This window comes from Canis aureus, chromosome 27, assembly GCF_053574225.1.
Source record: "Canis aureus isolate CA01 chromosome 27, VMU_Caureus_v.1.0, whole genome shotgun sequence".
NCBI classification, from domain to species: Eukaryota; Metazoa; Chordata; class Mammalia; order Carnivora; family Canidae; genus Canis; species Canis aureus.
The window spans coordinates 38,900,499-38,916,500 of NC_135637.1; the positions used below are offsets into that span (position 1 = coordinate 38,900,499).

Here is a 16,002-nt window from a genome sequence, read left to right on the forward strand (position 1 = left end):
GGGGCAGTACTGCAATTTCTCAAGTCATGCACGTCTTAAAACTTGTCCTAAAGAATTATCAGAGACGTTTTTTTCTGATGAAAGTTTTTGACATTTTGAAAAAATAGATCCAGATACTGAAGATAATGGCTGTGTGTAGAGCTACACGTGTAACCCACTTTTCCGTATTGCTTGCATACACCGGAGACAAGAGGGCTCTCAACAAGTGCTTGATGGATTAGGGTAATTCTTATCGATGGGACACAGTATTGTGAGGAAGCATTTGTAGCATCTTATGAATAAGACTATCATAAGCCTCTGTTTTTATAAAGGAAAAATAATATAAAGAAAAAAAATAATATGAAGCATCCCCTCAAGAATTCCCTTTCACGACAGCTCGCCATTTTGTGAGTGCTTGGGTGGTTCTGTGATCATTGAAGTCTGCTGGACAAAGTTGTGCTTTCTGGTTGTCCTGACCATTTTGATTAGCCTTGGAGCATCATATTCCTAGTTTTACATATCTGCCTTTTTTTTGGGGAGCAGGAGCCATATCAGAGATGGTGGGTGGAGTACACTGAGAGAGAGAATCCTGATGATATTCAACCATGTCACACTGGCCTTGATGTAATCAGAAGAAACAAACCTAAGTATCCAAAGGAATGGAGTGCTCTTAGATAGAATATTTTTTTTCTTCAGTCCTGTCTTAAAGAAGGTCAGAGACCCAAACAGGTCTCTGCTTCTAGGCACTCCCATATCAAGAGACATTTTTAATGGAGTGATTCTTTACTGCAAAGTCAGATTCCATATAATAGATTTAGTCTTGCCTTCATCTGCCTCTGTAATAGTGTTTTATTTTATTTTTAAAAATATTTTACTTATTTATTCATGAGAGATACAGAGAGAGAGGCAGAGACACAGGCAGAGGGAGAAGCAGGATCCCTGAGGGATGCCTGACACGGGACTTGATCCCAAGACCCCGGAATCACGACCTGAGCTGAGGGAAGATGCTCAACCACTGAACCACTCAGGTGTCCCTGTAATAGTGTTATAAACTCAGTTTTGATTTTTGTTATTCGGTCTAGATGTTTCAAGAGCTAGGACAATATCTTATTAATCAGGATATTCCCAAGCCCAGCAAAATTCCTTGCACATCACAGACATCCACAAGTATTTCTGGAATAGATGAACAATCAAATGCAAAGCTTAGTTCATCACTTTTCTCTCTAAATAGGTTTCCTATCCTGGCTTCCCTGCCCCTATCATCCTGGTCTCCCATATTGAAAACTGATGACTCTTGCTCATTCCAACATCCGATCAATTCCTGGCATTTTGAGGCTCCTCCAGAGCCCTCTCCTATTTCCTTGTTCAAACCCTATTTCCTCCCATTTGGGTGACTGTAATAGTTTTTCAAATAGTTCCAATATCACTGCTTTCCAACTCCATAAAATTGCATCTCTTAGGACATTCATTTCCTTAAATTCTAAATTCATTTCCTTAAATTCTAAGTGTGATCATTACTCTATTGCACAAAAAGCTTCAGAGTCTCACCTTGTCTCATAAGTTAACTATTTATATGCATATGTATATAGACTTAAAGCTTGCTTCATTCCTAGGCAAACTTACTTTTGACATACCACATTGTAGTTAAATATAATTATGGTATATATTTTAAAATATATATTTAACCTCGTAATATATATACATCACTATAAAACTAGCTATAAAAATTGGGGGCAATTTGTATTTTCTCCATTGTGATTATTTCAAGGTGACTATTTAGCAATTTAATTTATGGTAATTATTTTAGTATTTATTTATTTATTTATTTATTTATTTATTTATTTATATTTTAGCATTTAATTTATGACTAACTCTTACTTCTCAGCAATCATCATGCATCCTCAAGAATGTTTTCTTTTTTAAGATTTTATTTATTTATTGAGAGAGAGAGTGCACACGAGTCAGGGGAGAGGCAGAGGGAGAAGCAGACTCCCCGTTGAGCAGGGAGTCCGACACAGGGATTGATCCCAAGGCTCTGAGATCATGACCGGAGCTGAAGGCAGATGCTTAATCTACTGAGCCACCCAGGCACCCTGTAGGATTGTTTTCAAATCCAGAAATTAACCTACAAATTGTTTGCAAGGTCATAAAAGTTTTATGATACTAAATATAATCATCAATAAAGATGAACTGATGTTTTGTTTCACAGACGTACTTAAATTTGCATTCATTTTTGCTTTACAGTTTTCTTTTTGTGTTCTGGAGTCAGTATTTTTTTTCCCTCCAGGACGCAAACATGTGTACGGCCCTCAGACTGGCCCCTAAGCCCAGCCTCCACACCGTGACTGAAGGATTTACTCTGGGAGATGCTCCCTTAGCCCAGGGCGTCCTTCGGCCAAAGATCCCTACTTCTCACAAGGAGACCTGCTCTACACAGTCCTCTCCCCACCAGGTTTCCTGTTGCTTCTGTCCCCTGTCGCCTTGACTCCGGTAGTGCTATGAGCTTTGGCTTCTCCACTGTCTCGATTCCCTTCCCTACACTCACCCTTCTGCACTTGGTCCCCTCTCCACCTGTATGCTGTTAGGACTAACTGCAAAACCCAACAGGCGACATGGTCCTACGTGCATGATGGTCTAACATCTAATTGTTGTGCTTTCACTCTTCCTCAGTCACTTCTTGCTCTTTCCAAATTCCATGCCTCTGAGACTCCCTCCGTTTCTGTGATTTTTCCTTTGGGAATTTTGCCCAGTGTTTATGGCTTCTCGTGGATACTATCTTCAGATCTCCATGAAGATTTTCTGATTCCTTATGGCTTGCTCCTCCTTCCTTTGGACTTTCTGACCACTTTTTATGTATGGATATATTTATGTATGGATATATTTTATGTATGGATATATTTTATTTTTCTGACCACTTTTTATGTATGGATATATTTATGTATGGATATATTTCATGAATATATATTTGATACATATGAATATGAATATGTATTTGATATATTTTATGAAACTTAGTTGACTCAACTATGAAAGATGTTTGTGTTCTCATCTTATTTCTCTGCAGACTTCTAGCCTGTTGACAAGTGTCTTTGTTTTTTTTTTTTTTTTTTTTGTATCCCAGACATTATTTCATAAGACAAGTGGTCTATAGAAGGGATTTCATGTTGGTTGCTTTGATAAGTAAATATGATACTAGTTTCTATGTACACATCAGGAGAAAGGATTTTAGAAGTTCCCAGACCCCACTTTGGCAAGAGGAAAAGATCCAGAGCCTTACAAAGTAGGGAGAGCAAACTCTAAGGACAGAATGACAACAGAATTGACCTGTTTTCTGGTCATCAGCCTCTGAAATACTGCATTAACGAGGTGATAATCTCATAAAGTATGAGAGAAAGCTGGACCTGAGAAGAACATCCTTGAAATAATGTCCTCCAGCCCCCTACTTTGTAAAGAAATTTAGGGCTTGTGACTTGTTCAAATCACCCCAAAATTAGAGCTAGAGCGAAACACAGGTGCCACATCTCCACTGTGTTTTCGATACTTCTGTTCATCTTCAATGGACCTGGGCAGCCTTGTCAGAGGTGGAGAAAGCCTGAGTGACACACTTACAGGATCGTTCTTTTGAATAAAATTTCTGCACCACACTTGGGTGTGTGTGTATGTGTGTGTGTGTGGGGGGGTTGTCCTACATTACCTTCCCATTTAAAGCTTTCATAGCCTCAACAGCATCTTCTCGATTACTGAAGTGCACAAAAGCATAGTCTCGGATCTTCTTTACCCTTTCCACAGCACCTGGAAACAGAAAGTTGGCCCCATTAGCAAACCGTAGAGAGCCCAGGGAATGATACACATTAGCATTTTGCTTCCAGGAGTATTTGATTTTTTTTTCTTTTTGGAGACTCATTATTTAGGTCAAAATCTCATCGAGAACATTTGGTGTGTCCAGGTTTACAATTCTACGCATTCAACAGAAGCTTTTGTTTGTAATTTTTTATATCCCCTATAGTCTGCCTTATTGTTAATTATGGATTTGTGTTTTCCACTTCCTAGATTATAGGATCTTCAAGGATAGAGGCAGTATCTTATTTGGTCTAGCATAAAATATAAAGGATAGTAACTTATAATTCAGTAAAATATTTGTTGAATTGATTTGAACTTAACTATTGGCCATCCTATAAATCTATACTTAGGTGATTGGCTTTTAAATTTTTATGGCTTTCCGAAAAAATTTAATGGCTTTTTCCCCCCATAAAAATATTGTGTCTCTTGATTTATATAATAAAACTTTAGGATTAGGAGACACTTTAGCAATGATTTAAGTTTTTAAAAAATTAATTTGACCTTAATGTATTTATTTTTAATTTAAAGATTAGGAATCTGGGTTCTGACAAGGGAAGTAAGATTCATGAGTTGACACAGCTAGGAACTAGAATGCAAACCTTTAAACTGCTTATCTGAGATTCTTTTGATTTAAAAGAAGAAAGTAGTTTCTGAAAGAACGTGGGAAAGCCAAGATAGTTCCTTATCAAGGTGTTCGTAATATCTAAATGTTGGAAACAATGTAGGTATCCACTAAGTCTACCTTGTGGAATGTCTCCTACAGAAGCCCTCCTATTTGCAAAAACACCGTGCGTGAGGACATTAACTCTACCACTGTTGAAAACTCCGCCACTGCAAAAGTCCATTCCCATGAGATTGATAAGACCTAGTACATTTATACACAATAAAATGTCTTTAAAGAGAACAATTAGACCTACATATACTTACATGGAAAGATTTAAGACCCTATTATCAAATTGAAAAAGTTGTGAAATCATGAGGATAATACTATCACATTTAGTTTTTTTTTTAAAGATTTTTATTTATTTATTTATTCATGAGAGACACAGAGAGAGAGAGAGAGAGAGAGGCAGAGACACAGGAAGAGAGAGAAGTAGGCTCCCTGCGGGGAGCTCGATGTGGGACCTGATCCTGGGACTCTAGGATCACGCCCTGGGCTGAAGGTAGATGCTTAACCGCTGAGCCACCCGGGCATCCCTACACATTTAGGTTTTCAAAATCCCACCCACATCTGTGCATGCATAAATATGAATATAGACAGAGAAAGAGAAATGGAAAGATACCAACCAAACTGTTAATAGAGGTTACTTTAGGAGTGGGGAGAAAATTCGGAGAGAATAAAGGGAGATTTCATATTTTAATTTTCATTCTTTGGTGTTTTGCAAATATTTGCAATGCTCATTGATATTAATTGTGTAATTAAAAAATAAAAAATCAACCTAACCTAATTTTATATCGAGGAACTGCGTATGTTGATGGTAATATAGAAAAATAATTAAAAAAAGGTTTAGCAAAATAGTTGAACTTTGTATTTTATGTTTTATTACTAAAATGTTGCTAGAGAATATTGCTGATGACTCAACATGAAAGAGAAGCTTTTCCTGGAGTGAAGGTAAAACGGACACCTGTGTAACTTGTTAGCAGTTTGCTAACAGGTTAGCGTTGCCAGCTGTCCTCTTTCGGTGACACTCACTAGGGTGTCCTGGAGAGACTGGGTTTCTTCCATCCTAGTTGCCCGACCTAACCTATGATGGGACCCTTTCCCAGGGAGGACCAGAAGGGGAGATGAGGGTTCTTCTCTGTCCTCTCCCTATCGAGGTTCAGTTATCGATCCTCTTAGATTCAAGGTCACAAAAGCAATTAGACTTTTCACTCTACCACGTGGTTCCACGTTCTGTACGTTGTCTTCTTTTGGAATAACAGCAGGGCCGTAATGTGAGGATCGTTTGAAGACATTGGAATACTTCTCTCTCTTCTCTCAGCTTCCCACCCTTGGCTTCTCATGGCAACGGTTGTCCAGAGCAAAATCGTCTGGTGAGGCTGAGGTGTTTGAGACTGTGAAGCATGGACATTAACGGAACCAATTCATTGAGTTAACGAGTAATTAGCTGAACTTCCAGCATGGTCTCCGTGTGCCTTCAGTGTAGGTGTATCACCTATGGTGACATAGCCCCACGGCTTGTTCGGGTGATTTAGAGGTGAAAGGGGTGCCATTGAGGGTCTCCGTTGTTCCAGTCTTGGCTCCATTTGTTCTTCAGCCCCGTCCTTCTTCTGGGCTCCGCTCGACTAGATGAATAGGACCTGTTTTAGGGGCATCATGGTATTGTCTTCACCCAGGGCCTCCTAGTAGGTTGTGCACAGATCTAGGCTGCTCTATAAATATACACGGGGCGAGCAAACACCACCAGTCAACTCACACTCCAGCTTCTCTCACTCACATTCATTAGGCGGCATTTCAGACGGTGATGGGTCTAAATGTCCTCTAATGCCGCTCGCAGATAAGTACACCAGCTTGCATTTTTAAGCAACACTGTTCAGCTGCTCCTGGTTATGGAAATCTTGAGGAACGAAGATGTAGCCTCATAAAACAAGTTAGAAAATGAGAGTTTGGTCTTCTGTACAATAGGATTCACCACGTGGCTTATTGTCCTATGTCGCTGCTTTAATCTCCAGGAGTTTGTTCACTGATTGATCATTGTTTGGCAGAGGGCGGAGGCAATGTCAATGGTGATCATCGCGCTGATGCAAAGGACTCCGAAGTCATAATACAGGGAATTGGGAAAATATTGCTCTATTCATGATCAACTTGTTAGCAGTGCATCCATGACCCGAAGAGAAACACACCTGCAAGCCGCAGGGAAGCTCATCTGGGGGCCATGGTTCTCCAAGTGGGGTCCTCAGGCGGCAGCAGCTTCCCCAGGAATTTCAGAGAAATGCCACTGCTCGGACCCACGCTCACGCACTGAATCACCATCTCCGGGGGTGCGGCCCACAGGCTGTTTTAAGCCTTCCCAGGGATTCGGATGGACAGGAAACTGTTTTAGGGAGATCAGATTTTGTGGCATGACTGTAATTGGAATTTCAGCAGATAGCCTGACGCTATACTGGGGAAGAACCTACATTTTTCAGCCCATTTCTTTTTTTTTTTTTTCAGCCCATTTCTATTCTGATTGTCATTTATTTCTCTGAGTGGCAGTAGGATATTTTCAGGTTAATCAGGGTTAAAACTATAGGGTGAAAGATTTGCTGGGAATATTCGGGCTCCTCTGAGGGATCTAAACTTCCAGTAGGATTTTTAAAGAGTTATTTTCCTGTTTCTCTCTGTAAATTTTCCTAGAGAAGTATAAACACACCCTTTCCACTGGAAAATAAACTCGTTAGCTCTGATTTTTTCTTCCTGATACAGCAAATGTCTGCTGGTCCTCCACCCTCTTTTGTGGAGTGCCAAGAGGCAGCCACACATCACTGTAGAGCTCCAAGTTGTGCCACCAGAGGGAGAGAGGAGAGAGGGAGAGAGCGAGCCAGCATTTATTATTTTCATTATAACCAGGAGGACACGAGCTCATGTCTCTCTTTAATGCGACAAGCTGATAACCGGTGACCAGGAAAGGAAGCAGCCTTTTAGGTGTTTCCCATTCCAGCCCTTTCCAGAGAGCAAAAACAAAACAAGAAGGTAAGGTCTTACTTAGATAAAAGGAAGAACTATATCGTGCAACTGGCACCACCAGGTTCTAGAACCTCTTCATGAACTCAAACTGAAGGCCTGTAACTAGTAAGTATTTCTGGGTCCTTTCCCCCACCCTGGGTAGCCACCGCTCTGCTCTGTCTCGATGACTGAGCCTACCTAAGGAACCTCGGATACCTGGCACCTGTTACGTCCTGCTGACTGTCTTGTGTCATCGCGCTCGTGTCTCCGAGGTGCATCCATGCCGTGTGCTGTGAGCCTGGTAGGCAAGTATCTGTGCAGGTCCCTGCTTTTCCTTATTTTGTGTGTATGCCCTGAAGTGGAATTGTTGGATTACATGGTGATTATATGTTTTTTGGGACCCAGTGTACAGTTTCCCACAGCGGCTGCATTATTTTGTGTTTCTGTTTATATGGCACATGGTTCTAATTGCTCCACAGCTTCCCCCAACATCTCTGTCGTCTTCTTTGATGATTACTACTACTACTACTACTACTACTAACTACTACTATTGGTATCTTGGCAAGTGGAAATGGTTTGGGGTTGTATTTCCCTGGTGAATAGCGAGTGACGCTGAACATCTCTTAATGTGCGTGTTGACCATGTGTGTGTGGCACGTGGACAATATCGATCGTTGGACAAATACACATTTCTGTTTTTACTTAATCTTTGGTTGATGTATTGTTTGCAGACATTTTCTGTCATTCTGTGGGTTGCTGTTTCAGTGTCGCAAATGCCCTCTGAAGCAGTTTTTAATTTGGATGTAGTTCAATTACTTTGTTTTTAATTCATCGCCTGTACTTTTAATACCATCCAAGAGTTTATCGCCAAATCCAATGTCATGAAGCTTTACCTATATATTCCTCTAGTGATCTTTAAAAATAATATTAGCTTTCTTTTTGTTAGTCCCTGATCCATTTTCAGTTAACTTTACCAATTCTATAAATCCAGCCCCACTTTATTATTTGCATGTGGACGTGCCATTCTCAATACAGTTTATCGAAAAGATTGAAAAAAAGGAAGTATCAAAAATAAGGTAGGAAGTCAACACAAAGCGGAATGTGGTGGAGCGACATCTACATGCACACATGTCATTCCTCTGCCCACAGGTGCATCGACATTCAGATCTCAGCTCACACGTCACTTCTCCTAAACGTGAGTCTTGTCTGCACCCCAAGGGTAGGCTGTCATGGCTGTGATTCTTCTGGAGCATCTTTTTTTGGTGGGGAGGGGTGGAGGGAGAGGGAGAGAGAGAATCTCAAGCAGGCTCCCCACTGAGCAAGAAGCCGGATTCTGGGCTCCATCTCATGCCCCTGAGATCATGTCCTGAGTTGAAATCAAGAGTCAGACACTTGAGCAGCTGAGCCACCCAGGTGTCCCTCTTCTGGAGCATCTTAAACTCCTTCCACACACACGTCACACCTGTTTGCTCCTCCCACAGTGCCTGGCACATGGGAGCTACTGAAGTAATGACAGCTGAATGAGTGAGTGAGTGAGTGAGTGGAATAAGGATGGGAGCTGGAGGTGGAAGGGGATAATTATTACTGTTAAGCATGTGGTTTTGCCCAGACCTGGATTCGAATCTGTGATTTGCCACTGGTTAGTTGTGTGACCCTGAGCAAGCAACTTATCTGCTCCAGGTCCTGGTGTTCTCACCTTTACAATCACGAGAGTGATACAGTGACCTGCGTCCCATGGTTGTGGTGCTGAGGAGGTGACACCTGCTGAGAAAGGGCCCGAGGGGAAGCCTGGCCCATGGTGAGCAGTCAGTCACTTGCAGCCTCTGTGTTAGTGATGGGCTCACAGCTGGTGCTGTGGGGTCACACATTGCACTAGAATGTCAGGAAGGCGGGGTTCCTAAAGCCTGGAGAAGGACAAAGCTGGTGCATCTCCAAAAACGGGGAAGTGGCATCCTTACTAGTCACCTGTGCAACAAATCATCAGCTTATTCTGTTACACCTGACCCAGCACCCGGAGCTGGCCACGTGACCAATGGAGGGGACTATTCTCAGGCCGAGTTAACATGATGGCACCATGGCTCGTGCTTATCAGCAAGGTAGAGGGATATTCCCTGGAGACAGAAAAGCCCTGGTTTATGGAAAGATGTTACCACAGTGATAAATTTAGGCCAGAGTGTGTTCCCAAACCTGTTAATTCCACAAGATGGCTGGCCAAAAAATGAGATCCCTGGTCCAGAAATTTGGGAAGCCATCCTACATCTCCTTTTGGAGACTTTCAAAGCATATTAGAAGGTTAGGACTCTGATAAGTCCTGCAATAAAAAAAATCTGTTTAATTTTCCTGAATCTGGTGTTTATAGATTTACTTGATCAAGGACCCCTTCTATCAGTAGCATCTACTAACCATCCACAGAATTAATGTTCTGCAGAACTGGCTTTGGGAAATGTTTGTTCGGACATTCTTCCCTGACGTATTTTACCTGTCTCACTGTTGTAGTTCCTATAGGAGAAAAGAGCAGTGAGGCCTGAATCTCATGGTGTAAAACTGATACTGCAAAGTAATGACAAGATGAGCAATAATAATTATCACCCCCCACCTCCCTCTGTTCCTTTCCCTTCCACTTTACCCAAATGAGTTTCCTAGGATTAATTCCCACCTTCCTACGCATGTACCTGATATTGTAATCATATTCCATTTGATCAGTGGTTCTCAACGGAGGGCAATTTTGCCCTCCAGGGCAAATGTCTGGGGATATTTTGGGGTATTATGTCTTAGGAGTTGCTACCGGCATCCAGTCGGTAGGGGCATGGGATGCTGTTAAAATTCCTATATTGCTCAGGAGAGACCCCCCTGCCACAACCAAGAATTATCTGACCGAAAATATTAAGATCCCTGAGTCTGAGAAACCCTACCTGAGATTATAGCTCTGGCCGTGCATTCATCAACACAGTAAATATTTATTGAGCGCCTACCATGAGCAGGTACAGAGACAGGGGCCAAGGAGATGACTGAAGCCAAAACCCCCTCATGCAATTTATAGTTTAGTGAATAAAATGGGCATTAATGAAGTAACCACATGGGTAATGGTGGAGTCATACTGCTGATAAATGTTGTAGGGCCATGTGTCCCTTCTTCACTAATCCCAGGGTCGGAATATAGTTGTGTAGTCCGCGTGCGATTCTAAGAACGCAGAATGAAAGCTATTCTGTTTGTAGCCATGGGAAGTCATCTCAGGCGTAAGGATTTTTAAAGCACAGCTGGAAAACGGAATCTACTACGGCATGTCCTACCTGGTTTAATATTGTTGAATTCTTTCTCAATCATCTCTTCCGAGGTAGACAGCATCAGATTTCTCACGTACAAGATTTTCACCGACGACATCGTGTCCTCATCAACCTCTACTTCCGGTTCCGCCCAGTCTACGGCGATGGGATGTCCCCATAACTGAATCCTTCCTGTCCAAAGGGACACAAGTATGATTAGTTACGCAGAAATCAGGGCAACATCATCTCAGTTCGCTGAGAGGGCCTCTTAAATTCAACCGACGCTTTGAGGTCTTGATCGAGCAAGAAGACGGCTGTTACAGGAGGCGATTATTGATCTTACGAAGCCTTCCAGATCAATGGAAGAGCTGGCTAGGAGGGCGTTCTCCTGACAGACGGCTTGTTGTAATGACTGAGCACAAAGGGAACGAGGACGTGGTTGGAAATGGATCAGAAATGAGGCAGCAACGGGCAGGTTTGGGTCTTCGAGCAGCTGTCACAGGGGTGGGTTAGTCATTGCAAGGGAAACAGCGGAAGAGGAGAAAGGAACATATGGATTGAGGGCTCAGACAGAGAGCGACCTCATGAAGCCTCATAAAGGTCATTGGGAGGTAGGTCAGCTGCTGTTGGGATCTGCGTCACCCGGTGCCACCACCGAGCTGACAACTGGTATGCGAGCAAGAGTGAGCAGGCCTCGGGCACCCCCCGTTTGTTCTCCGTCCCTTACACCTGGTCAGCTGTGTCCCCTGATCAGCTGACCCCTCCGATCAGCCACGTCCCCTCCTACTTCTCTTCTCAACTTGGGAATCTGCAGAAAAAAAATTTGTATCCCGATTAAGAAGACAAAGAGCAATGGAAGGGTCTGTGATGAGAAACTGAGCTCTTTGGGGAGGGGGCAGTTGTCACCCGTGACCATGACAACATACATTTGTGTATTTCTATAGTGGCAATTTATTGAGGGCATAACGTGTTTTCCATTCGCTACCTCAGTTTCTGCTCATAGTCACTCCATGGGGAGGAAACGGACTTTCTCGATTTCATGGAAGAGGAAATGAGCTTTAGAGGCACGAGTGACTTGACCAGACCCACCTCACTTCTCCGTGGCTCCGTTTTCTTCTCTGCTTACGCAGCCCTGTACCCCTACCCGGTGCGGAGCTGAGCTGAAGGGATAGTGGGGGGGATCAACTCAATTCCTACATTTGATTGGGAATCTTGTGTGTTTTTAATTAGTTGTTTTGGAAGAGCCTAAAGAAATACCCAACCTGAGGGGGCATCTGCTTTTGGCTCAGGGCATGATCCCAGGATCCTGGGATTGAGCCCCAAGTCGGGCTCCCTGCTCAGTGGGGAGTCTGCTTCTGCCTCTGCCCCTCCCCTGCTCATGCTCTCTTGCTCTTTATCTCTCATAAATAAACAAACAAACAAACAAACAAACAAACAAATAAATAAATAAATAAAATCTCAAAAAAAAAAAAAAGGCACCCAACCTGAGCCCCCCTCACTGGTATGCTGCACGCAATTCCTTTCCACTCACAACACCAGACTGTTAAATTTTCAGAATTATGTGAGCCAGTTGGTGTCATCTTGGTAGCTTGAAATCGGCCACCACCGTGGTAGCATCAATACCATGGGGACCTGCCCGTGTTACACGGGGCTTGGATTACCCCTGGGAGTTGTCTTGGAAAGATTGACCAGCTCATCACTGACCCCAGGACTCTCCTCCCCAATTTTGATACGAGTGGTCCAGGCCTCCCGAGGCTTCTTAATAGCACTTCAGTTAATTCAGCCCAAATGGAGAACAGGTGCCGTCCGTTGGCCTGGGACCACAGGAAGCCGCCGGCGGCCTGAAGACCTGCGGAAGGCTGAAGGGGACAGCATTGGAGGAGGTAGGGTGGGCAGTGGTCTCCCCAAGCATCCTCGTGGCGGTCAGGGTGGCAGGTAGATTCGGGAACATGGGCTTTGAAACCGGACCCGTTCACACATCAGATCGTGGGCCTGGCTGGGAAGTGACCCCCCCTAAACCTCAATGTCCTCATCTATAAAATTGGAATCATAAAAGTCGCGACCTGGTGCTGCTGTGGAAACAAAAGATGATACACGTGAGGGACATGATCACGTTCCACTGACGCAGTCTCCCCTTGAGTGTTTTGGGGTTTTTTGGGGGGTCTCTTTTCCTGCGTGTGTGGTTTCTTCGGAGCACTCTTTGGGTGCAATAGAGAGATTTGTTGTTTTTGTTCTGTTTTTTTTAAAAGAATTTCCTTGGGAAGAGACCAAAGCCCATCGTAGGTACTGAGGAAATGTTTCCACACTGCGTGGCGGGCAGGTGTTCCTGCTGACCTCTCCCACGGGGCAGGGCCGGCCTCCAGCCTCAGCCGGTGGCGGTGCCGTGGATCACAGAATTGGCCGCACAGCAAAATCACCTGGGAAGCTTAAAACACCGGGGCCCAGCTCTGCGCCCCAGAGCAGCAGACTCAGCTGATCAGGGTCGGTTCGGTCTGGGGCGTTTAGAAACCTCCTCGGGTTATTCGGATCTGGGGCCCCCGAGGGGCGGCGGCTGACTTACGCCGCAGGTTCTCAAACTTGGGTCTGGGGTAGCGGAGCAGCCCGGGAACCGGCTATAGACGCAAAGGAGCAGGTGCCACGGCAGGTGTACGGACTCAGGGACTCTGGGGGGGGCCTCGCGGTGCCACTTTCCCACGCCCTCCAGGTGACCCCGTGCGGGCCGATGCTGGGGCCACGTGAGAGCCTCCCCAGAGCGTCCTCGGAGCTGGGCGCCGGCCCGTGTCCACGCACACCTGGGGAGGGAGCGGCCGCCGTCCACGGGGAGGGAGGTGGCTGGGTGGAGGGTCACGCGAGGCCGCGATTTTCTCTCTGCCTCCTAACTGCAGTCTGGGTCAGTTAGGAAGGGAGAGCTTGTGGCCCTCGCCTGTCACGCGTGCTGAGGACCGCCTTCTCTCACGCGAGGCTCTCCGGGGACGCGGCCCTAAGCCTCTGCCCTGGGGGGGCCTACGGTGAGGCAGCAGGTGGCGCGTCCAAGCGCGTGGAGGCCTGGCCCCGGGCGCCAAGAAGGAGCAGTTGGCTCGGGCCTGTCCGTGGTGCGGCTGCTGGGGGCCCGGCCACGCGCTCCGTGGAGGGCTCCCCGGGAGGCGAGGGCCGCTGCCCGCCCAGGCCCGCCGCACCCAGAGACACAGGCTCTGCCCGGCCACGTGCGCTTTCCTTGGCAGAGGACAGGTGCTCTGGGAACTCGGGTCTGGCCCCGGAAACTCTTTTTGTCCCCTTCCCGAGCCTCTCTCACTGCGAGGCCCCCCAGAAGCTTGCACGTGTCTGGTGGCGCAGGTGACGGAGAGAGGCAGCGGGCGTGGGCTGCCACGGGCCGGGCTGGGCCCTGAAGGCCGGGGCGGCGCAGGGGGCAGGGCGCGGGTCGCTCCAGCGGGGACGCAGCTTTCGGAACAAACGAGACGAGAATCAGCGTGGCCTAAACCACAGGGGGGTCTGTCCCGCTGCAGAGAAGGGGCTTGCCGGGAAGTGGCGGTGGCAGGTAGGGCTGGGAGGGGCTGGAGCCTTGAGGAACGGCCGCAGAGTCCGGTCTCCCCCGCAGCGCGCAGCGGGCGAGCAGCACCATTCAGCCCCGGTTCCTAGTGCTTGCCCTAATCCTGGAAAGGACGACGTGAGATTTGGGGGAACATGAGTAATCTGGTGGTGACGGTCGGGGCGGAGCAGGTGAACAGCGGGGTACCTCCAAAAGAGAGCAGGGCTCGGAGAATAACCTGGAATTTTTGGCAAGAGTCTACGTTCAGCAATACATGTTTTTAGACTCCAACCATAGTCTGACATCAGGATGGACACAGGGGACTTCTTCACGGCAGAAAAGAGGGCACCAAAGGGGGGCTCGCCGAGGGGCTCAGGACGCCTGCTGAGGAGCATCAGGGGTGCTCTGCACCCGCGCCGCTCAGGGTCTGCCCGCGGAAGCATCGTACTTAAAAATACCCATCTCGGTAATGGGTCTGGCAATCCGGGGCGGGGGGGGGGGGCTGTCTCCTGCCCTCTCACTTTAGCTGCCTTCATGAAGATATTAATAAGATCTCTCCCGAGGCACCTGCGTGGCTCGGTCAGGTGACCCCTGACTGTCGGTTTCTGCTCAGGTCGTGATCTCAGGGGCGGGAGCCCAAGACCCGGGTCTGGCTCCCCGCTCAGGGCTGAGTCTGCTCCACACTCTCTCCCTCTTCCTTCCCCTCTGCCCCTCCCCCCATCAATAGATAAATCTCTTAAAAAAAAAAAAGTCATTCCCATCTTCCAATTTTGAAAACTTCTAGCCTCTGATCGAGTTAAATTTTTTTTTTTTTTTTTTTATGGTTTAAATAGAGTCAACACTCACGTTACCTTCGTGTCAGGGGCACGACGTGGCGACTGGACAACTGTATGCGTTAGGCTGTGCTCCCCACGAGAGTCGCTATCGCCTGTGACCGTACGGCACTACTGCGATCCCACTGTGTTCCCTACGCTGCGCCTTCCATCCCCGTGACTTGCTCAGTCTGGCTCGTTTTTAAGAATGTGTACGGGGCGGAGGTGGGGGGCACCTGGATGGTTGCGGTTGAGCATCTGCCTTGGCTCAGGGCGTGACCCCCGGGTCCCGGGATCGAGTCCCGCATCGGGCCTGCTGCTCCCTCTGCCTGTGCCTCTGCCTCTCTCATGAGTAAATGCATAAAACCTCAAAGAAAAACAAGAACATGTACAGGGACCCTATAGGTGGTGTTGGTTTTGTCTCTAATTCTGGCGGCTCTTCCATGGTGCTCGGGAGAGGAGTTGATTCCACTGTCTCCCATTGTGTCATTCTCGAAATCCCCTTGTTTTAATATTGATTTGACTTAATACCTTAAGTCGAATACCTTTGTGTGAGTTTTAGTGACTGTTTGAGAACGAGCAGAGGATTTTCAACAATTTCCCGAGGCCGGCCTGACCGAGGCAGGGCCCTGGGGTGGGGGCCTTTACACACAGGGTTGACGGTCATTGCCCAGATGGGCCCACCCCGTGGTGGTAGCACCCAGCAGGTGCCTGCCGTTGGAGGGCCACAGGCCTGTTAGCCACGGCGGAGTCGCCGGGCAGCGTCACCGTCAGGCTCATCCTCCACGGTGAGGGACACCGGGCTCCAGTTCTAGCAGGCCTGTTAGCAGCCGCGCGGACCATCCAGGCACATGCTCACTTTTGAGGCCATCCTCCACTGTGACGCTTCTCCACAGGGTCAGGCTCGTGGCTCGGGGTCCCCCCAGTGCACACGTGT

General features: G+C 46.6%; 1 protein-coding gene across 2 annotated transcripts in view; it reads right to left on the reverse strand.

Annotated features, from left to right (window-relative positions):
- Nucleotides 1–16,002, reverse strand: part of A1CF (APOBEC1 complementation factor) — an 82,896-nt gene that overhangs the window by 17,123 nt on the left and 49,771 nt on the right. For both annotated transcript variants that reach the window (XM_077874875.1, XM_077874874.1), the window contains exons 6-7: nt 10,755–10,919; nt 3,674–3,771 (exon numbers count right to left, since the gene is read on the reverse strand). In XM_077874875.1, coding sequence (XP_077731001.1) covers nt 3,674–3,771; nt 10,755–10,919 — 263 coding nt within the window. The remainder of the gene's footprint in view (nt 1–3,673; nt 3,772–10,754; nt 10,920–16,002) is intronic.